Source organism: Vanacampus margaritifer, chromosome 8, assembly GCF_051991255.1.
Source record: "Vanacampus margaritifer isolate UIUO_Vmar chromosome 8, RoL_Vmar_1.0, whole genome shotgun sequence".
NCBI lineage: Eukaryota > Metazoa > Chordata > Actinopteri > Syngnathiformes > Syngnathidae > Vanacampus > Vanacampus margaritifer.
The window spans coordinates 24,606,725-24,630,176 of record NC_135439.1 but is presented as its reverse complement, the minus strand read 5'-3'; the positions used below and the strand labels follow the sequence as shown (position 1 = coordinate 24,630,176).

Here is a 23,452-nt window from a genome sequence, read left to right as displayed (position 1 = left end):
TACCTTTTGCCATATCTCAGGCTTCAAATATAAATATACAAAATTTGATTTTGTGTGTGTGTGGAAAATCAACACCAAATGGGACACAATTGTGAAGTGTATTAACATTCATATGATATTTTAAATTTTTATTATTTAAAAAAAAATTTTTTTTTACAAATGAAAAAAAGGACATACAACCCCACCTCCCAACTAATACTGTAGTTGTCCTATGGAGGGACGGTCGGGTCTTAGTAGGTTAGCTTTGGTCTGACACTCCCTACATTTCAATATGATTGATCGTACACCGTAAGATCTTTAAAGCTTGTGAAATATTTTTATATCCTAATGCTGCTTCAAATTTCTCCATAACTTTATCCCGGACGTGCCTGGTGTGTTCCTTAGTCTTCATGATGCAGTTTGCTCACCAATATCCTTTTAACAGATCTCTGAGACCATCACAGAGCAGATGCATTTACATCGAGACTAGATTACACACAGGTGGAGTTTATTTATTATCATAAGTAATTTAGGTCAACATTGGGAAAAATATTTTTACATATATGTAATAAAGTAATATTTAAAGTAATCCATAAAAGTACCCATACCTCATAGCTCTTCTGTTTTAAAGCTGTTATAAAGCTGTTTGCAACCTTGATTAGGAAAAGGGTGCCCTGTCCGGTTTGACAATCATGAACTATGAATGTTATTTAAACAGCAAAGTAAATAAGGAAGATGGAATGATGAACTAGTTGAGCTGTTTAGTCTTTGCCTTTTACTTGTCTGACGTGTGCTTACTGTAGTTGTAGATTACAACTGTTATTTGAAACAACTGGTAATTGAATCACTCCTGGCCCTCATGGACAAGTGGTATAGAAAATAGATGGATGAAGTGTTTATTCATTTACACAGTCACATGCACAGACAGATCGTGATGCTCCAGCACCAGCCCTTTTGTTGTGGAATATAAATAAATAAATAAAAAAGTGCACTTTCTAGCTCATTTCCCCGTATATTCATCAATATTAAAATAAAAGTAATAATAAAATAAAATTCACAATGTCTCTCCAAATAAAGTTCTGGAAATTCAGTAGACGTTGTCAAGAATACAAATAGTCTGTTTGACAGCTGTATTACTGTAGGTAGGTACCGACCCATATTGGAGTCATGGGAAATGAAAAATCTTCGGACAAAAGTAAACAATAGAACATGAAGTATTACCGTTTCCAAAATATCCCCTGGAAACAAGACTGGAAGATTTGATGTAAGACAAATTCGGCAAAATAGTAATTTTCCTCTTATTTTGTTTGTAAAGGTAACATCTTATCAGTAAAATATGACACCTATTTCCACACCAGTAGGTGGCGGTAATGCGTAACGTGATTTGCCATAATAACCGAGAAGAAGCAGACCCGAAAAAAAAACATGGCAAGTAACAGCGGAGTAGAGCCACCCGACTTTCTTAGAACAGCAGAGTTATTAACTCTTTTACTGCCAAAGACGTTAAATGACATTCTGCAAAAACCTACGGAGGAGCGCCAAAGACGTTAAAAGACGTCCTCCCATTTTTTTTTTTGAAACGGGTGCAGGAAAGCCTTGGCCAGCTGTGGTGAAAGTTTCAAGCAGATCGAGTTAGCCTAATGACTATTTTTGGCCCCTAGATGGCAGCAATGACTCTCTTTTGACAAGATTGGGTGGGCGTCAGTAGTAAAAGGCAAGGCGGGGTGAGAGCGTCGAGGAGGAGATGAGAATTGAGGAGAAAGAAAAAATGGCGACCGATGGCAAGAAGCAGCTCACGCGTGATCGTTTTTTTCAAAAAGGAGAAGCATCAACTAGTGCTAAAGTGCACGTTTATGACGACGGTGATGATGATGGTGACAACAAGGTTGACGCCGAAGCTGCAGCGTTGACGCGGCGGCAGCTTCGATCACGTCCTAAGGCCTCAGAGCCTAGCGGTGCTAGCGCTGGAAAACGTCGTGCACGACCGAACACTTCTGCACGCGAGGACGTTAAATCGGCCGAAGGTGATGATGATGGTGACAACGAGGTTGATGCCGAAGTTGCAGCGTTGACGCGGCGGCAGCTTCAACCACGTTTTAAGGCCTCAGAGGCTAGCGGTGCTAGCGCCAGAAAACGTCGTGCACGACCGAGCACTTCTCCGCACGAGGTCGTTGAATCGGACAACGACGAAGAGTACCCTGAGTCCGATGGATATTCTTCGGAGGAGTGGGTACAATCTGACCACGGAGAAAGTGATTCGGACAGTATTTTATCCGCAGAAGACTGCGAAGCTAAGCACAAACTTGCTATGAGATACTTTTCCGGCATGCTGCTAGCACCTCGTGTAACGTGAATGTGCAATTCATAGATCGTGGATCGTGCTCACAGCGACGTCCCGCTGCAAAGACGACAAAGAGAGGTATATAAAAAAAAGTGTTTTCAATACACCGCAACAACAAAAGAAAACGGTCTTTCGATATTATTGTAATTATATATATTTCTTTCAGCTGCAGCTCAGAGTGCCGCTCCTCAGAGTGAGCAAAATAAAGGTCCATCGACCAGTGGATCCCAGAAAAAAGGTAAACATATATATTTATATATATATATATTGCATCACACTGATCTAAAATTAATGTTATATGATATTGAAATGTATATTTGCAGATCCCAAAAATTCTGGCTGGCATGAAGCAGGCTGGCAGCCAAACGCATTCCCCTTTACTGCGGCGCCAGGACCGAGAGGTGCCGCAGCAGAGCTGAATTCGACCCGGCCAGTTGACTTCCTGCAACTCTTCATCACGGACGAGCTTCTGCAGCACATTGCTGATCAGACAAACTTATATGCACGTCAGTCTATGCAAAAACGGGCTGAAAGTCTGCCACACTGCAGGAGTCATGCTTGGAAGCCAGTGTCTGTGTCCGAACTCAAAACTTTTTTTGCACTGCAATTTCTTACTGGGTATATAAACAAGCCCAGTATAGAAATGTATTGGACTCAGGACGAAATAGAGACGACACCATTTTTCAGTCGCGCGATGCCTCGAAACCGCTTCCAGCTCATCTGGAGTTTCCTGCACTTCAACAACGAGACACACAGTTCAGACGACAAACTATTTAAAATTCGTCCTGTGTTCAATCACGTTGTCAGCAAGTTCAAGGAACTGTTTCAACCAGACAGGAATGTCTGTATTGATGAGGGAATGATGAGTTTCCAGGGACGTCTTTCGTTCTATGTGTACAACCCCCAAAAGCCGATCAAATATGGGATCAAGTCGTACATTTTGTGTGACTCCCAAACCGGGTATTGTTTTAATATGCAACCATATGTCGGTATCAGTTGTTCTCTCCCTGATACAGTGTTCAACTTACTGGATTGTCTGCCAGGAAATGGGTACACACTATTTATGGACAATTTTTATAATTCTATTGCTTTGTGTGAACGTCTCCTGGCAGCACGTACCAATGTTTGTGGAACGCTGAGGAAAAACAGGGGTGAACCCAGTGAGATCACATGCCTAACCAACACTGGCCTTGGGGTGGGGGGGAAACTGGTAAGGCACAACACGAATGTTTTGATTGTGGCATGGCAGGACAAACGTTTGTTGAGGCTGGTGACAACGTTTCATAAAGATGAAATGCGGACAGTGGAGGTGCCTTTCCAAAAACCCATTTGTGTTGTGGACTACAATTCCAAGATGAATGGAGTGGACAAGATGGATCAAAACATCTTGTACCACCCATTCACACGTAAAACTTTGAAGTGGCACAAAAAGTTTGTTGCATATATGTTCCAGATATGCATGTTCAATGCATACATATTGCACAAAGCAAAAAATCCTGGGAAGCGTCAACACTTTTTGGAGTTCATCCAGCAGGTGGTGAGAGGGTGGCTGTTGCCACAAGACCAGGAGGAAGTTGGGATGGAAGGACATGAGGAAGCCAGACAAAACACCAGGTCACCACATAATGATCCTGAAAGCCGACTTGATGGCAACATGGCCAAACACACGCTGCAACACATTCCTGCTACTCCCCGAAAAAAAAAGCCAGCAAGAAAGTGTAGGGTCTGCACACGAAAGGGCATTCGCAGTGAAACAAACCTGTGGTGCAAATCCTGCTGCATCCCCACCCAGGGGAGTGTTTCACTGTATACCACACAAAAAGAAAAATTGTGTAGTTCAAACTCCACACAATTGTAAATAGTCACACATGCACACCTTTGTAAATACTTTGTCAAATTGTTACGCTGTTCTGTAAATAAACTGTTATTTTGCAAACTAAAAACACTTTTTCATTGTTGGTGGTGGTGTATTACAGAAGTAAAGCACTATTTAGATGTTTGTGGCATCATTTATGGACAAAAAGAAGTGTAGAATTCACTAGAGTGCATGAAATAACATCATTTCACAAAAAGCTATTTTTCTCAGTTTTTTCTTTCAGCATTGTTTGTTTCCAGCATTTCGGTGAAACTAACCTATTTTCTATTGTTGATTGCTGAAGAACGGAATAAGGTAGAAACAAACTTTTTTTCTGATGAAAGATGAGAGTCCAATCTTTCATTTGGTAGTATGTGTGTTTCCATAGTCCAAACACAACATTTTCCGTGGACCTTGAAAGATCAGTCAAAATGCTTAAATCGGCTAGCACTGGGGACAACCCGTTTTTGAAAACGTCTGGCAGTCAGAGTTAAAGCAAGGCGCAGAAGCGCGAGTGTACCGGACTGTGTTTCTTGGGAGGCCGACAATTGCGAAAGAAAGGTTCCCGAAACGTTACAGAAACCTAGTGTTGGACGAAAAACTGACACATCGTCGGACTGTGCAGGAGGTTTGTTCTATTCTGCGCTGTTGGAGAACAGGCAAGTACAGAAGTTAAGCTTACGAAGATAACAGATTAATGTCAAGTGTTTGGGTTGAATAAATTCAGACGTTGTCAGTACCAGATGTGATCAGGCTGCCAGATTGTATCGGGGTCGCCTACCAATGACGTTACGCTACAGGATTGGCTGGAAATTTTCCGGCTGACGTCAAATATTGTAAAATAAAGTATATATTTTAAATAACAAATGTATGGACTGCTATTGCAAAATGTAAATAAACATAAGAATATAAAAGCAAGATATATTGAATAAATTAAATAGATTGAATGAATGATACACAAATTAACTGGGATGTGACAAATATTGTCAGATTGCTAATGTGTTATTATTATATTTAAGACTGTTTTTGTGATGTATTATGATTTGTGAACAGCTAAAAAAAGAAACCAAACCAAAGTGAATACATTTCACTCGCGCGTTTCGTTAGCGCCGTTATACTGACGTCATTGGCAAGCCCGAAGACGCTTCACTCTATTTTATTATTGGGGCTCCGGAGTGAGTTAGCTTCCCCGCCTGGGAGACCATATATGTGTGTAAGTGCACCAAACAAAACAACAACCCTCTATTCTATTATTTCTTCAATCTTAAAGTATCCTGCTTTTATATTCTTAGGTTTATTTTTGTTTTACAATTTCAGTCCATACATTTTGTTATTTAAATGACATCTTTAATATTTTCTTTCCAATGTTTTGGTATCAACCAGATAATTTCCAGCCAATCCTGTATCGTGACGTCATCGGTAGGCGACCCCGATACAATCTGACAGCCTGATCACATCTGGTACCAACAACAGCATTTCACAAGGTACAAAATGAAAATTGCATGTGACAAATGGCTCCCAACTCGTATCGTATACTTGACTCACCTGAATTATATTTTCAACAAAAAACGAAAAAACACACGTTTCATGTTATGTTCATTATCACACCTGTGTAGTATTTTTTATATATATATTTTTTTACAAATCTTGGTTAAGTTTTAGGGAGCAACTTCACAGCCAGTTTATTTTTAAAATCTCTTTTTAGGTGTATCGACCCCTGTAGTTTACTTTGTGGACTACAAATTCCACTGCATTTTCTTGGAGGAAATCGTGGTTTCTTCGACAGTGCGTGACCACATTGCTTCCGCTCATCTTACTGGTTCCTCCTGTCCTGTTGTGGAGCTGGAGCATCTGGTCAAGAAGATGGGCCACATCCTGGCCAAAATGCACAATGAGGATGTCATCCATGGCGACTTGGCCACCTCCAACATGCTGCTGTGTCCACCAGGGGATAGCGAGTCCGACCTGGTCCTCATCGACTTTGGTTTAAGTTACATCTCGGCTCTGCCAGAGGATAACGGGGTAGATTTGTATGTGCTGGAGAAAGCTTTCCTCAGTACTCATCCCAACACAGAAGCACTGTTTGAGACACTACTGAAGAGCTACACAACCTCATCCAAAAAATCAGAAGCAGTCATTAAAAAGCTTGATGAAGTTGTTTGAGGGGGACAAAACGGTCAATTGTGGGATGAAACATAACTAAAAAAAGAGGATTTTTCTCATCGGTTTATCAGTGGGCGTTAATATTTTTTTTAAACTGAATTATGTTAAACAATTCTGGCAAGAATTTGCTCGATTGTTTGGAGTTCATTCAATTCACCCTATGGCATTATTCTGCTCAAAACGTCAACATTAAAGGTTTTTTGACTGCCTGTTTAGTGTGCGATGCTGTTTGAATTTTTTAAAACTTTTTCCTTGGCATCTGCACCTCCTGCACTATTTGGTGTGCGTTGCCTTTCCTTTCCCCCCCCCAAAACAGATCAGAACATTCTGAGTGATTGCCATAATATTCCATTCATTTTCCGAAATGCTTATTCTCACTCGGGTCGTGAGCTTATTAAAAAAAATAATAATAATAATCACAATTATGGATAATTTGGTAATTTTATCATTCAAGGGATTTTCCATGTAAAATGATTTGCGGTTCAGATAATGAATGGATGGAAATAGAACTAGATGCAGTGTTATTTTGTTCTGAATATCTATAACATTTTCATGGTGCATTATATATATATATATATATATATATATATATATATATACAGTACAGGCCAAAAGTTTGGACACGCCTCATGCAATGCATTTTCATGAATTTTACATTGTAGATTCTCACTGAAGGCATCAAAACTATGAACACATGGCGTTATATACTTAAAAAAAAGGTGAAATAATTAAAAAAGTTTTATATTCTAGTTTCTTCAAAATAGTCACCCTTTGCTCTGATTATTTTTTTTGCACACTCTTGGCATTCCCTCAATGAGCTTCAAGAGTAGTCACTGAAAGAGGCTAATTATGTGTCCTCTTTTGCGTGTTCCAAAAACTTGAAGACAGATTTCTTGTAAGAAAAACTCCTTGCAAGGATGATTTATTTCAGAGAATTCTCCGGTCACGGCAACACTCAACATCACGTAACAGGTGGAATTAAAGGGTGCGCGTGTGCCCCCTCCCTTGGGGAAGAGGGCTTCTTATAGTATCAAGTTTTGAAAGTAAAACGCCTTTACTCCTCCTCTCATGATTAAGTAAATATATTATATAACAGAAGAAACAGATTGAAAAACTGAATTCTCAGTTGCAGCTGTGTTCATCTCTAGACAAAATATACTCTCAGGGTACTTTTCCCAAAACAGAATCTAGAGTGGCCGTGAGTGATGATGCGAACAGAGTCAGTGGTCTGTGTGTGTGTGTGCTCTCCCGAAGAATATGTTCTCACAAACAGAATGCGTTTTCGCACAGAACACTGAGAAGGAATTTTTAGACGAAAACAAGGTTAAGGTCAAATTATACTGTGTTCAACACTATTCCACCTGCTCTACACATCCATAAAACATTTCAACATGGTTAATATATAAAATAAAGAATTAAAAATGTTAATAATGTCTAACATCACCTGAAAGGGGGCAGCACGGTGGCTGACTGGTTAGCACGTCCGCCTCCCAGTGCAGAGGACGTGAGATCGAGTCCGGGCTTCGGCCTTCCTGGGTGGAGTTTGCATGTTCTCCCCGTGCTTGCGTGGGTTTTCACCGGGTACTCCGGTTTCCTCCCACATTCCAAAAACATGCATGGCAGGTTAATTGAACTCTCCAAATTGTCCCTAGGTGTGAATGTGAGTGTGGTTGTTCGTCTCTGTGTGCCCTGCAATTGGCTGGCAACCAGTTTAGGGTGTACCCCGCCTACTGCCCGAAGCCAGCTGGGATAGGCTCCAGCACCCCCGCGACCCTAGTGAGGAAAAGCGGCCAAGAAAATGGATGGATGGATGGATCACCTGAAAGGGTTTTCCAACTGTATAAGGACTTCCCAGAGTGTGTGCAACATTAGAGCAAAGGGTGGCTATTTTGAGTTTTAAGTTATTGCACTTTTTTTTTTTAAGTATATAACTCTACATGTGTTCATTCTTAGTTTTGACACCTTCAGTGAGAATCTACAACGTAAATATAAAAATGAGAATAAAGCAAAAACATTGAATGAGATGTGTGTCCAAACTTTTGCCTGTACATATATACACATATATATATATATATATATATATATATATATATAATTATTTTTTTAAATCAACTATCAACTAAATGCTTCAACAACAAACATGATTCAGTAGTGTATTTGCATTAGCAGCACAAACCCCAACATGGGTAACAATGCTTTAATGTTAAGTTTGTGAACGATACCATACTAATTACGTATTAATTTTCAGTAGAACAAGCCACATTTTTATGTAACTGTAGTGTCCTCCTTAAATTAGTTTGTGTATTTTTTAAAATCCGCTTTAAAGAAAAAAACAATCTAAAACATTTCGAAACCCATCAAATCAAGCAAGTTTTATAAATATTTGGCAAGAACAGCATTTGATATTCATAAACGTGTGTAGGCGCAGTCATTTACTACGATTATCTTTATTATATGTACAAATAAGTCTTATTTATCAACAGTTGTAAGGCATAGAAGAGAGACAGTAGACTGAACTAAGCAAAGGGGGATGTTTCAATGGGAGACAGCCTTCATATTAATGCAATCATAAAATGTGTCCTGGAATGAATGTGACCAATTTAGCTTATTTTGGATCTCCATCTTCAGGTATATTCAAAATGTAAACAAGCCCCAGACAGGAATTATTTTTCACAACACGACTGATACAACAAGGGAGATGCAACAGTTTTGTGAAGGAGTGTCCAGTCCAGAAATCATTCAAAGTCTCTGTTGGTGATAACCATGGGAGCCACCAAGGTCCAGATGTATAGGGCCAAACACAACCAGCTGGAGGTGATCTTCACCCACACTGCTGGCCACTTCTTGGTTACGGTGTAGTCTGCATTTGGACTAGGAGGATAATAACATAACGACATTAAAGAAATTGAAAAATGCACTAGAGTGGATAACGTGCATTTGAGCAACTGATGAAATGTTTGCAAGAAAAGAATAAATAAAAAATAATGTTAACACTTTAGAAAATGTTTGTTTGATTTTTAACATTGTGTTCACATGTTTTTAACATATTTCAAAACTACAAAATGAAGTGCAAAAAACATTTACCCAAAGAAAAATGAACTTTTATTAAGGTACAGAAAGTAATGTTTTTTTCTGGCAACCATTCATCATCACTGCCGCTGTCATCATCCCCAGTTCCCCACTTGAGTCAGATGGTCAACTATCCTGTAGGTTTTGCTAGAATGCTCTGCACCTGACCACTACAAATTATAAGGACCAAGAGCCTCGTGTATGAAGGGTGCGTATGCACAAAAACGTGGCGTATGCACCTTTCCACTCACGTCTAGATGTGTCAAGAGTGAAATGAGTGTGGGAATGTGCGGTTCTTCACGGCAACTCCTTGGCTGGCGTATACAAGTTGCTGTAACCTTAATTTCCTATCCAACAATTAATTAAGGCCAACAAGTTTCACATTTCATTTTTTAAGAGGACGTTATGCCAACATGCTCCAACAGACATAAAAGATTTGTTTGACTTATTTCAGATGACTTCAGTCTCCACTCTCCGGCCAATGTCTTTCCACGAGTGGACCTTTTTCTTTGTTCAGACGAGTGTATGTGATATGTAATTGTGTTGATTGTGTATGTATGTTGTGCGTGTATGAGTGCACAAGGTCATTAAATTCAGGGGCATTACAGTATGAAAGCCACGCAAGTCTTAGTACATGAGTTCCCAGGATCCTTACTTTCGTATGAGGACTAAAATCCATATTATAATATTGCTATAATAAAAAATAAATGATGATTTAAAGCAAAAAATAAAAATACTACAGATTAAGTATTTTCAAAAGCAACAAAGTTACAGCAATACTAAGTTGTAGTCACAATACAGCTAATGATGTCCAAAGTCAAATTTAGTGGACTTATGATCAATCGCCATGTCCTCAAATTACAAAATCAATACGGATATTTCAACAATTATATTAGTTCTTAGTTTTTGATGTCCCAATATTTTTTTTTTTTACTTGCAAGGGCCTTCTGGAATAGAAGGAATAGACACTTAATCATTCATTCATTGCACGTCACATCTGAACTTCTGTTGGCCATCTTGTTGTTGGTCTTTTTTTTGCACTTACAAACGTTGACCATATAATATATATAGGGTTCGTACACCTTTCCCATGGCCAAATTCAAGCACTTTTTAAGGACTTTCAAGATAAATTTTCCAGTTTTTCCAGTACCCTTGAGCTACTGGCGTGCTGTCTTTTCTGCGCCTGCCTGTCTCCCTCCTCGCCTACTAGCTTTGTTGCTGCAGCGTGTCAGCTCTCGCTAATAAATTTAATGAGAATACTCTAGTGGACCGAATCAAATATGCTGTACCAAAATGTATTAACACACTCACGTATATTACACCCTTAGTGTTTACCTTACATCATATGCGCTAAAAAGCTGATCTTATATTTTTAGTTGAGTGAAGTTCTTCTCAACATTATAATTTATCACAGAAAAATGCTTACTTTTTTCCTTTCATAGCCTATAATAACAGTGCGTAATTAACATGTAATCTAGCGCTGATAGACATCTCGCAGTTTAGATCTGGCATGTACCAAAAGGTTAGCAAACAAATCCTAGCTAACGTTAGTTAACTTTGTAGGGCTAGTAATTCTGTGGCTTACTTTGTATGACTCGAGAGAGATGACTCCGATTGTAAAAAGCTGAATTTCCTTTTTACATACCGTGCAGCAGGCTACAAGTGGATTTGGTGCATGTTTTATCTAAAGTTTGTATTGTTCATTTTCTCGCCAATGTTCATTAAAACGAAAACCTCCCGGCATGTTGGACCGAGGCACCACTGTCTTCTTGGGGGCGACAATGTCACCGGATGCACGACAACAACCCAACGTAAAGGCGCGTGCAAAGCCAACACATCAAGTTGCTTTCATTTTTTAGGAAACGTATTTTATTTTTTTCCATTTTATATTTAGCCTATGTTAAGTCGAGTATTTCAGTATTCGAATACTCAACTCTATGCTATAGAGTACTCGAGTAGTCATTTTAAAATATATTTTTGCTTGGATAAAGATTATTTTTAAGTTCACAACAAAAAATAACACATTTTCACTTAAAGAAAAAACAATTGGTTCCTTTTTTCTTAAATTAGTTTATTTTTTCAAATTGTATTGTAATTTACATTATATGCGAGGGTAGTGCATTAATGAATTTGGACCAGCTGAACAGTAATAAGGCAAACAAGGAATCTTATTCCTTCGCGTTACAGGTTCAAATATACTGTATATGGTGCACAAAATATTTTTGCATGGTCCTCAAATGAGCACCAGAGGTGATTGTTTGGTGATAATTTTTGTTGTTGTTTGGTACTTTTTTGTTTCGCCAGAGTCAGCACCACCTGTGGTCTTCATACTAGCAACGTTCTTATATCCAGCACAGTGGAGGGAAGGGAGGAATTTGTCCTGATTTAGGAGTCCAAAGAACAGCTAATAGTGTTTTATTTTTTGTTCATAATATCAGCATAGTTTAAAAATAAAGGGAAAAAATGGACACTGTAGACATGTTTTCGTATTAATCTTGATTAAGCAGTGAATAAATATTTTTTGCAGACGTCAATTTGATGTGACTGATTAATTTTTTTTTATCAGTTATCTGTTTTTATCTAAACTTTTAGAACAAACTATACCAGGTTTACACAAGTGGCAATGCAATTTACTGCCTTTATAAAACAAAAATACATTAAATTCATATTTAGCACATTTGAGTTAGCCTACCATGTTGGTGTGGACCTTAATTGGCAACCGTTTGAGTATATGCACATGGCAGCTTTAGCACAGTACTCTGAGCAGTGTCCGGTGCGCCATCTTTTTGCATAACGCAGGACTTTCGCGTGGCAATGTACTTTGATGGGCTATCGAAGCCGCGGTCGTCCCCTCGGTGTCGTCCCGACGTTCAGCGGCAAGGCCACAGCGGCCACCGCTTGAAATCTAGCAACCGACCGTTTCCACAAGAGAAAACAAAGTCAAGCCAGCCACATAAGATTTGTTCATTTGTGACGCAGTGGCAATTTCAAAATTAAAGCATCATATGTAATACTTTATGGACATCGATGACTTGGGAGTCTTTGATTCTGAAATTAACCCGAGGAAGCAATTATAGTGGCTGCTAGCTTGAATTTGACTTTGAGAGGCTGCTCTGCCCGCAGATTGTTGAAATAAACGAGTACTTGAGGCAGGAAAAAGCCTAATAATAATTATTATTTTTTTTTAACCTTATTTACTCAGGACTCGTTTAACCCCTAATTGAGTCAGACATGATGAACACTTTCAAGCGTTTACAAGCATTTCACCCAAAATTCAAGCATTTTTCAAACCTTGAAAACACAACAATAAAATCCAAGCATTTTAAGCACCCGTACGAACCCTATATATAATATGGATGGCAGTGCATGTCAAGATTACACTAGTGTCCATTGGAGTGGCTAATGGCCAACTATGGCAAAAATATTCATTTATATGGGAGAAAACAAAATTTCAATAGCTGTCCACTATAGCAGAAGTCCCCAACCCTGGTCCTCAGGGACCGGTATGCAGCCTGTTTTCCATGTCTCCCACAGCCAACACAGGTGGAGATCGTTATCAGCCTTCTCCAGAGATTGCTGATTAGCTGATGATATGAATCACCTGTGTTGGCTGTGGGAGGCATGGAAAACAGGCTGGATACCGGTCCCTGAGGACCAGGGTTGGGGACCTCTGCACTATAGTAACCACTATCCGTGAAAGGGTTAATTGGTGTTTATAAAACTGGGTAAACATAACTCAAATATCAACATTTTTTAGAGGGGAGTTGAGGTTAAGTGCAAAAAAAATCTTGAGACTTGGATTTTTTTTTGTAAAGATAGTTTGTCCTTGCATCAGTCTAGTATATGATGGATTGATTGATTGTACCAAAGCAGCACATTTAAAACTAGAACAATGACTTCATATGTGATGGTCATCGGCTCATCATGTGACAGTTTAGTTGGGCACGTAAAGCGGATTTAATGTGACAGGCTATTTGCACCTTCTTTGGTTGGCATCAGCCAATTGCAGTTAAAGAAAATAGATCGTATGGATGGTAGAATAAAATCCATCTACAGTATATTCGTATCAGGTAAGAATGAAAAAAAAAAGGTTTTGGGGGGCAAAACCCCTTTATTTTATTATTAGTTTAGAGGCAGTATTTTGTGGAAGATTCAAAGTATTGTGAAATAAAGAGAACTCGCAAACGACTTTGTCTTTCTTTCTTCTAACAGCAATATCAAAGTAGGTCTTCAAATGTGATGGCAGTACTGACCTGTACCAGTTTGTGAGGGTCATCATGATGTAAAGAGACGCCAGGAAGAGCATGAAATGAAAAAATGAGTAGCTGTATTCGACCAACTCTCCTTCACTGTCCGCCACCCGTCTCCTTCCAGTCTCCCCCTCCATTGATTCCTGACTACCACCTTTAGCCAGGATGTCCGAGTCTTTCGTGGCAATGGTCAGTTTGCTCATCTGGCTGGCGCTGGATGAGCGAAGGCTGGGGGAAATGCAACACAAACACTGATTTAACAGGTTGTTATACCACTTTCATTTAAAGGTAAACTGGCTAACATTTGAGATCAAACACATTTAACTTGCTCCCAAAAATGTATAAACATGTTCTATTTTATATTGCCATGGTCCCCAAAAACTTATTTATAGGCGTTTTTTAAAAACGTTTTTTTTAATGCTAGAGCGAAGGCTTTGATGCAGCCTTTGACATCAAGAGGTCGCTTAAAGCATAGGTAGTTATTAAAAAATAAAAATAAAGATCAGACTGACAAACATGTTAAATACAACACAAATTCAATTACTGCTAAAATAAACATGACAAGGATTAACATCCTTATAACTTCATTAAAACAACACTAAGGAACTTTCAGTTTACGTTGATTATGGCGACACCATATGAACAAAAGCGGTATTATGTCTGAAGTTAAGACCACATTTCCTATGAGGACAAGCGCATTGTGTTGTTTTTTAGCTCACTCGAGCGAGTGAAATCCGGGCCAATGTTGATCCTTGACTGTCCTTTCATCTAGGGTAGCGGTAGCTTTTGACGTATGCCATAAAGCAGTCAGCACATTTGTAGTTTTTTTGTGTGGCAGTGTTCCTACCATCCTTAGTGCCAGTAAAAATGATACAGGCCTCAGGCCATGGCATAGGTACCATTCAACTAGTTTTAAGTCTTTGTTTCATCAGAAGAGTTAAGAAAATATTTTATTAAGGTCAAAAAGTTCCTTAGTGCTACTTTAACTGAATCACACAATGCATTCTGGGAACAATATATAAGCAAAATAGGTAGATATAACACGTCCGGAACTCATACAGGCAAAGTGTTGCCACGTTCCATTTGCATTACAGTTGAGCCCCATCTGTACATGCTTAGAAGTAAGAACTCCAGAAATATGGTCTACATATATAGAATATTTTAACCTAATTCTGGTTATTTAATTCTGCCTGTTAGCGAGAGCCACCACATCGTGATAACTTACATTGATGTCTCTGCATTTGGCAGTTTGTTACTAATGGTTGTGTTTTTATAGTCAGGAACCCAGTTGCTGCCAACAGGATCGAACAGATTCACCTCCAATGGGCACTAAAGGCTAATATTCGGATTCACTGCATGCCAGGGGACTAACGCTACAGGTGCTGTCCCCCCTGGCTGGGCGTGGGCGGGTCTGCCCCTCTGTTGGCTGCTGGGTGGCGGGTGCGTCTTGGTCGTTCCCTGGGTCTCGTGGTGGGTGCTGTGTTGCGGGGCTCTCCCTGGTGTCCAGGGCGGCGCCGCCCCGGGGCCTGTGGGCCGCCGGGGTGCCCCGTGGTTCCCTCTCCCCTCCCCCTTCCTCCCCCTTGCTTCCTCTCCCTCTTCACCTCTCCCCGCCCGTCCTCCACCTCCCTGTCCCTTCTCCCTCGTCGCCCTTCCTCCTCCTCTCCCCCTCTCTCTGCGGCCCTGCTGCTGCCTCCTGCCCTTCCTGTCGTCTCCTTCCCCCGTCCCCTCCCCCTCCCCTGTCCGCCCTCCCCCCCCTCCCCTAGGCCGGGGGTTCCGTCCGTGGCCCGGGTCTCGGCGCTCCGGGGGCCGGGGGAGTGGTGTTGTGCCCGCCCCGCTCCGGAGCGGGGGTTGTGGGCCGGTGGGGTGCCTGGTGGGCCTGCAGTGCCCCGTCCTGCTGCGTTGGGTTGGGGGCGCGGGCCGCGTTGGGGTGGGGGGCGCTCCTGCTCCGGGGTTTGCTCTCCGGCCGGTGGCCCCTGCAGGGCCCGGGGGTCGTCCTTTGGCGCGGCCGCGGCCTGGGGGGCCCTGAGGTGTTGCGCTTGCTCTGTCCTGGCGGGGGTCGACGGCTCCCCTCTTTGGTGGAGATTTTCATGCATGCTAGATCCACCACACCAGCATCTATTGAGACTCAGACAACTTGTTTCTCCCTCAGGTCATTGATTCGGTGGAGGCTGGTGTCTGTGGATCTCACTCTGCTTCGTCTGTCCTTTCTACCTTTCCTCAGTTTCTCCTTTGGGCCCTTGAGGTTTCCCTGATGTTGGAGTTTGGATGTCTTTGGGGTTGGTGAAGGTTAGTGGCTCGGTGGGTGGTGTCTGGTCGGTGCTGGGCTTCGCTTTTCTTTCTTTTCTTTGGTCCCCCTTTGGGTCTCCTGGCGGCCCCACGACTCTGGCTGGATTTTGAAGTGTTCGGTTTAGGTGAACGGTATGGGAATTCTTATTTATTTTTTTTCGCACGCACGCACGCACAAAAAAAAAAAAAAAAAAAAAAAAAAAAAAAAAAAAAAGGGAGAACAATGATGATGACATTTCAAATGATCAATACTGAGATCTCCCAAAAAAAAAAAAAAAAAAAAAGTAAGAACTCCAAAAGGGTTTTTTGTGAAGGGCAGAGCTTCTAACTATGGGCTTCAGGGGAACCATTTTTTTGGAGAGAAAAAAATCTTCAAGGGTTCTTTTGAGGCCAAGCGTTCCTGTTAGAACCGTTTCAACACAGAAAACTCTTTTTGGAAGAAGGGTTCTTCAAGGGCTGTTAAAGATATGGGTATTACTATGTGAATTGGTGCCCTAGGCAAAAGTGTAGATTGTAACCACCCCCCCAGACAACAAGTAATACAAATAAATAGCATAAGTACAGTGCAATACAACTGTTTAGTGCAATTTGTGCTGCCATTATTAACTACAAAATGTTTTCAAACTATGTACAATATATCTGTGTAAGATAAATAAAAAGTAATAAAAATAATGAGGTCATTTTGTTAACAATTGACGGGAAACTTTGAAAAATAATGCTATTTTGATTTTTATAGACAATTCTGATTGACTGACATACATGCCTCCACCCTGGGCCTGTTTTTCCTCCTTTCGCCACTTTCCTAATGCAGTACCTGAGGGCTTGGACCTTCTCACTGTAAAGGTTTTTGATGTATAGACAACAACATAAGCGAGCCATCCATCTATCAATAGCCCCAACACTCTTGAGATGATGCGCGAACCCTCCCCCTACCTTTTGTCAGTAAGGTGGGGCTTTAGGACCCAGATGCGGGAAGGCAGAGCAAGGAGGCCAAGGTGTAGTCCAAGAAAAAGGTTTTAATTTCTAATCAAAAAAGCTATCTTCAAAGTTCAAAATAATTGAACTAACAAAACAACTTAGGCAAATCTAACAGCATGACATGGTTCCTGACAAGGCAAAAAAGGACAGCGTGACGTGGAAAAAGACTTACAACAGCAACAATGAACCGAAACAGACAGGGGGGAGACAGCCGACTAAATAGACCAACACTAATGACATAACAAGACACACCTGGCTGAGGGCACTGATTGGATGACACATGAGGGTAATGGGGACACAGGTGGAAACAATCAGGAGTCAGGGTTGACACACACACACCACACGAGGAAGGGCAAGTGACCAGAAACGAGGAGTCAATTTTCAAACTAAAACAGGAAATGACAAGACAAGGGGAACACACAAGGAAAACAGAAGCTAAACGTGACAGGAACTAAACATGACAGAACCCCTCCGTCGAGGGACGGCTTCCAGACGTCCCTTTTAAAAAGTTCAAAAACAGGGCGGGCGGAGGGGGCGCGGAGGCGGGAACCTGGCACATCCATCAGGACCAGTCCGGGGGACGTCCCAGACGCCAGATGAGGGGAGCCCGGCGACGCCGGTCTGGAGGGCGCCACACCGGAACAGGACGGCCGTGGAATGTACTCCTCCTGTCCTCCCCCATGGAAGAAGCGAAGAGACCCCGCACGAGAGCGGCCGAAGCCAGGAGGCCAGCGGCTGCAGTGGCGAGGACGCCCAGGGTCCTGAGGCTGTCGTGGAGGCGGCCGACAAGGCACGAGGACTTGAGGCTGCCGTGGAGGCGGCCGACGTGGCTCGGGGACCCGGGGCTGCCGCGGAGGCGGCACGGGGACTATGTCTTGACGTGGCGTAACGGGGGGCTATGAGGTGCACACGATGGGGGCCGGAGTGGTGAACACGGCGGAGGCCCAGGTGAGGAGGGGTGACATGACCCGGTGTCAAAATAATCCGTAAACGAAAACATGTGGGGAACTAAGCTGGTGAAAAAGTCCAATTCGGAGTCAGAATCGGAACTGTAATCCGGAAGTGCATTAACGGAAAAGGGACCTTCCTTTTCATCATCGGAGAAGTCAAGAGTCTAAAAAACATTGGGGCGACAAAATGGTGTCGTAGGGCAGGGAATTGAGTGTGTTTTGCTGATCGCGTGAAAGGGGAAGAGAGGACAAATACCAAGAAAAGGAGCCTACTTGGATGGATTGGATGGCAGGCTGACGGTGCTTCCGTGTCAACCGACGGCGAGCCGGTCGCCTACGGGAGCTTCCCGCTGGGTCTGATCCTGGTCGGTTCATTCTGTCAGTAAGGTGGGGCTTTAGGACCCAGATGCGGGAAGGCAGAGCAAGGAGGCCGAGGTGTAGTCCAAGAAAAAAGGTTTTAATTTCTAATCAAAAAAGCTATCTTCAAAGTACAAAATAATTGAACTAACAAAACAGGAATCTAAACATGGCTAAACAACTTAGGCAAATCTAACAGCATGACATGGTTCCTGACAAGGCAAAAAGGACAGCATGACGTGGAGAAAGACTTACAACAACAGCAACAATGAACCGACACAGACAGGGGGGAGACAGCCGACTAAATAGACCAACACTAATGACATAACAAGTCACACCTGGCTGAGGGCACTGATTGGATGACACATGAGGGTAATGGGGACACAGGTGGAAACAATCAGGAGTCAGGGTTGACACACACACCACACGAGGAAGGGCAAGTGACCAGAAACGAGAGGAGTCAATTTTCAAACTAAAACAGGAAATGACAAGACAAGGGGAACACACACAAGGAAAACAGAAGCTAAACGTGACAGGAACTAAACATGACTAGAAATAAACATGACACCTTTAACTGTAAACAGCAGCAGCAGGTCAGATTCAGGGTGCCAGGTCATGATCTATTTATTTGGACTAGAAGTCATAAAAAACATAATTATTATATAAAATATATATGCTGTATAATATAACATATATAAATGATGTAATGTAATAATGTAAAATAAATAAAATATATATGCTCTATAACATTTTGTAGCATCCTCGGTTGAAATAAAGGTGGTCTCTCCAACTGATGGTTCACAACTTTTATTAAACCTTCCTTTGTGTGAACACACTGTAAGAGCTACAATACAAATAAACAAAAATTGCCATTAACTCTTTGACTGCCAGACATTTTCAGAAACGGGATGTCGCCAGTGCCAGCCGATTTAAGCATTTTGACTGATCTTTCAAGGTCCACAGAAAATGTTGTGTTTGGACTATGGAAACACACATACTACCAAATGAAAGATTGAACTCTCATCTTTCATCAGAAAAAAGCTTGTTTCTACCTTATTCCGTTCTTCAGTAATCAACAATAGAAAATGGTTAGTTTCACTGAAATGCTCTGTTTTGAAACAAAAAGCGCAGAAAAAGAGCTTTTTGTGAAACAATGTTATTTCATGCACTCTAGTGAATTGTACACTTCTTTTTGTCCATGAATGATGCCACAAACACCTAAATAGTGCTTTACTTCTGTAAAACGCTATCACCAACAATGAAAAAGTGTTTTTTGGTTGCAAAATCCGTTTATTTCCATTCAACAGTGTAACAATTTGTCAAAACAATTTCGCAAACTATTTACAAATGTGTGCAACTGTGGTACTATTTACAATTATGTGAATTTTTCAAATACAGTTTTTCTTTTTGTAACGCTCCCATGCGTGCAAGGAGACGCAGCAGGATTTGCACAACAGATTAGTTTCACTTGCGATGGCTCCTTTCGCGTGCAGACGTTACACTTTCTTGACGGCCTTTTTTTCCGGGGAATAGCAAGTAGCAGACTGTACCCACTCCTCCGATGAATATGCATTGGACTCGGGGCACTCTTTGTCGTCCGATTGAACGTCCGCCTGAGCGTGCTCGGTTGTGCTCCGCGTTTTCCGGTGTTAGCATCGCTAGCCGGTGAACCTTTATGACGTCGTCATAGCCGCCGCGTCAACGCTTGCAACTTCAGCGTCAACCTCGGAGTCACCATCATCATCATCATCATCTTCACCGATTTGTTCACTTTTGGAAATTGGGGAGTTATTATATTATGTTATACTATTTCCTCTTGAGTGTGTATGCCGGCTGTGGCCCAGGAGGTAGAGCTGGTTGTTCAGTAACCAGAAGGTCTGCTGTTCAATTCTCACTCTCTCCAAGTTGTATTGTTGAGACCTTGGACAAGAAATTTTACACACGTTGCATCCAGACAACTCACACTGGTGTACGGATGGTGTGAATGTTTGGTGGTGATTGTGTTGCCCAGGGGAAAAGGTGGATTTATTGTGTGGGACCTGTGAGCTGGCTGCCATTTTGGTTGCCCTGTGGGAGTTGAATGCCGGTTTTGCTATTTACACACTCCGCCCTCTTCAAAACAGGTGCGACACATCAGTGGTGATTACTATTCACACACGTGATCACCTGCGTAGGAATTTGTATTACAAGTGATCAAATAATCGAGATGAGTTAAATCTTGAGTCTAGTATGACTCTAGGACCCTTATGGAGAAAGTTAAGACTTTTTTTATGTTAACATTTGCTTCTTTTTTTTGTCGACATGAGTTAGAGGGTTTGGACAAAAAAGACAAGTGCCACTGGCTTCAACAAGTGGGTTAGGGTGAGTATTGAAGCTCATTTTCCAGTAATTTATTTTTACTGAAAAGTATTTCAACTTTATTGATAGTAATTAGTGTGAAAACCTTATGGGGTTCCTTCACTTTCACCTGATTTTGGGCCAGTGGAGGCTCTTGTTATCGGAGTTAGAGGACATGCATATTTAGTCTGTTCTGCTATTACCATTATGATGTGCTGATGAATAAATTAAATAAATGCATACTCGGACTGCTCTCATTTGACCATGCATGGCTTTACTTTATTTTTTATAAATGGCTTCAACTGGTGCACTATGTATGCCTTGTATTGGTGCTACTAACTGTCTTCTTTTTTTTTGCCCTCCCTTTCTGTCGCAATTGCTGGAGATGATATGAATCCACCTGCTGAGGACAGCCTCGTGTGCATGGCTAGCTGTCATATTGCTGATTCCACTGGACCTGTGCTCACTTCTGTTCTGCCCTCTCTCCGGGACTTACATAATACCTTTTTCTTAGACCAGAGGTGGGCATCGAGGGCCGCAGTCCTGCAGGTTTTGCGTGTTGCCCTTCTCCAACACAGCTGATATATGATCAGCTCATCAGCAAGCTCTGCATAAGCCTGATAACGATCCTGTTGATTGGAATCAGCTTGTGTTGGAAGTGAGAAACCTACAAAACCTGCAGGGCTCCGGCCCTCGAGGACCGAGATTGCCCACCTCTGTCTTAGACGGTGTGCTATCCTTATTCACCATTGTCCGAAGATTTATAGATAATAAAAACAAAATCCTCGTTAAAAAATTGTTGGAATGTTTCTCAGCGTCTATAATGATGACCATAATAAGCAATCATTTTGATCTGTAGAATAAAATGTGGTTCTTGGAAAAAAAACACTTGTGTAAAACAAAACCCTTGTGCAGGTTCTAGATAAAACCCTTGAAATATAACAGGGTTCTCAGTATAACTTACTGTGTTAGTTCTAGATAAAACCCTTGCAATATAAAAGGGTTCTCAGTGGAATTCACTGTAAAGGTTCTAGATGAAACTTTTCAAACACACAGGGTTTTCAGTGGAATTTCCTGTGAGAGATCTAGATGAAACCCCTTAAAGGGTTCTTTGTTAAACCTCTCATACAGGGTTCTGGGTGGAACCTTTCACAGATGTTTTTTTGTATAACCCTTTATGTTCTCGGTAGAACCCTTCATAAATGGTTCTAACAGGAACCAAAAAAGGGTTCTCCTAGGAGGACAAGCTGGGGAACCAAAAAAGGTTCTAACAAGCACTTTTACTTCTAAGAGTGTAGTTCAGGGCTGGCCCACAACTTGCGAAAATCTGCTTATAATTGATCAACAGCAAATGTTTTTAGGCTATATACCATGATTATACTGATCCGGCCCACTTGATAATATATTTTCCTCCATGTGTCCCCTGAGCTAATATGAGTTTGACACCTCTGCTCTAAATCACCTATTAGGTTGTTGGGCCAACCTCAGCAACAACAAACCAAATCAGGTGTTTTCTTTGGCAATCTGTCACATCTCTGTGGAGATATATCTTCCTTGCAGAATTGCTTTAATTCAGCAACACTGGAGGGGTTTCAAACTTGAACGGCCTTTATAAGGTCATGCAATAGCATTTCACTAAGTCTGGATTTCAACTCGGCCACGCCAAAACCTTTTTTTTTTTAAAAAAAAAGAAGACATTCACAAGTTGATATCTCAGTTCTTAATCAGAACCCAAATGCAGCTCATCTTGAGGTCACAAACTGCTGCCAAACATTCTCTATGAATTTTCTGGTAAGGAGCAGAATTCATCAATCACGGCAACAAGTCATCCAAGTCCTGAAGTTGTAAATCAGCCACAGACTACCACACTAGCACCACGTCTTGACTGTTGGTATGTTCTTACTAGAGGCTTGCCTTTCAATAATTTAAATTTGGCAATCCTTCAGATGAGCTTTAGCCTTTATGATCTTTTTGCTAGCAGTGGTTTTCACCTTGGAACTCTGCCAGGATGTCATTTTTGCCCAGTCTCTTCCTTAACTGAGGTGAAAGAGGCCAGCAGTTCTTTTAGATATTGTTCTGGGTTCCTTTGTGACCTCCTGGATAAAGCAACACCGTGCTCGGGAAAATGTATGTAGGCTGGCCACTGCTGGGAAGGTTCACCAATGTTCACAATTTTCCAACTTGCGGTTAATCTCACTCACTGTGATTTGATTTTGTTCTAAAGCTTTAAGGAATGTTTTTTTGGTAATATGTACAGTTTGATTTGGGTGATTTATTGATTGAACAGGTGTGTGGTCAGTGAAAATGAACTGAAAATTTTGATTAGCCAAGTGGTGTTTTTTATTCATCTCAATGACTGTTTTTTTCTCTCTCTCTCTAGTGAACAAGAACAGTGAGTGAACAAGAACAGTGAACTGATTGTATAATACAAAAATATGAAAAATAACAAACCATTCAACTAACTAGCACATGTAGGGCCGTATGCAAGTGCACAACCTTTGAAGATACATTTCTTACACCTGCAGCACACAGTATGTGTTTTACAGTCCTCCTTTTGAAGTGGCAGTGGGAGCTGAATCATCAGGTTGATCAGGAGCTCCTGCGCTCTGAATAGCTCTCACAACTGCTGCTGAGGCTTCTGTTACCTCTAAATGGAACCAGTTGCTCATCCACTGTTACATCAGGCTCTGCATTGAAGAGGTAGGGCAGCCACTTCACCCACTTGTCCCAGACCTCTTTTATGGCTGCAAGTTTGTCCATCACACGTCTTGCTGGTCTTGACTCACGTTTATAAAATCGTAGCAGTCTAGAGTAGGTGTGAAAGAGTTTGAGTGGCATTGTGGCTCGGAAAATTGGCCTCCCACTCTGTGCATCCATAGACTAGCAG

General features: G+C 41.5%; 2 protein-coding genes across 4 annotated transcripts in view; one reads left to right on the top strand and one right to left on the bottom strand.

Moving 5' to 3' along the window:
* The first annotated feature begins 1,404 nt into the window (after positions 1-1,404).
* LOC144057072 (EKC/KEOPS complex subunit TP53RK-like) lies at positions 1,405-6,338 on the top strand. Its single transcript, XM_077574311.1, has 4 exons — positions 1,405-1,454; positions 3,587-3,590; positions 4,666-4,834; positions 5,881-6,338. Exons 1-4 carry the CDS (start codon positions 1,405-1,407, stop codon positions 6,336-6,338), a joined length of 681 nt encoding a protein of 226 aa, XP_077430437.1.
* Positions 6,339-8,766: 2,428 nt separating this feature from the next.
* The window catches only part of serinc3 (serine incorporator 3), a 47,470-nt gene continuing 32,784 nt past the window's right edge, over positions 8,767-23,452 (bottom strand). Inside the window, exons 9-10 of one of the 3 annotated variants that reach the window (XM_077572486.1) lie at positions 13,661-13,885; positions 8,767-9,209 (exon numbers count right to left, since the gene is read on the bottom strand). In XM_077572486.1, the coding sequence (XP_077428612.1) occupies positions 9,074-9,209; positions 13,661-13,885 (361 nt within the window). In that variant the 3' untranslated portion in view covers positions 8,767-9,073. Of the gene's footprint in view, positions 9,210-13,660; positions 13,886-21,183; positions 23,372-23,452 lie in introns of those variants that run through there. The other 2 variants (XR_013294995.1, XR_013294994.1) reach the window with 2 other exon arrangements.

What these genes read in the sequence shown, in the direction of transcription:
- LOC144057072 (XM_077574311.1), top strand. Translation starts at nt 1,405, where the DNA reads ATGGCAAGTAACAGCGGAGTAGAGCCACCCGACTTTCTTAGAACAGCA. An exon ending in TCTGCGCTGTTGGAGAACAG is followed by an intron (nt 4,835 to 5,880) that starts GCAAGTACAGAA and finishes ATCTCTTTTTAG; the next exon opens with GTGTATCGACCCCTGTAGTT.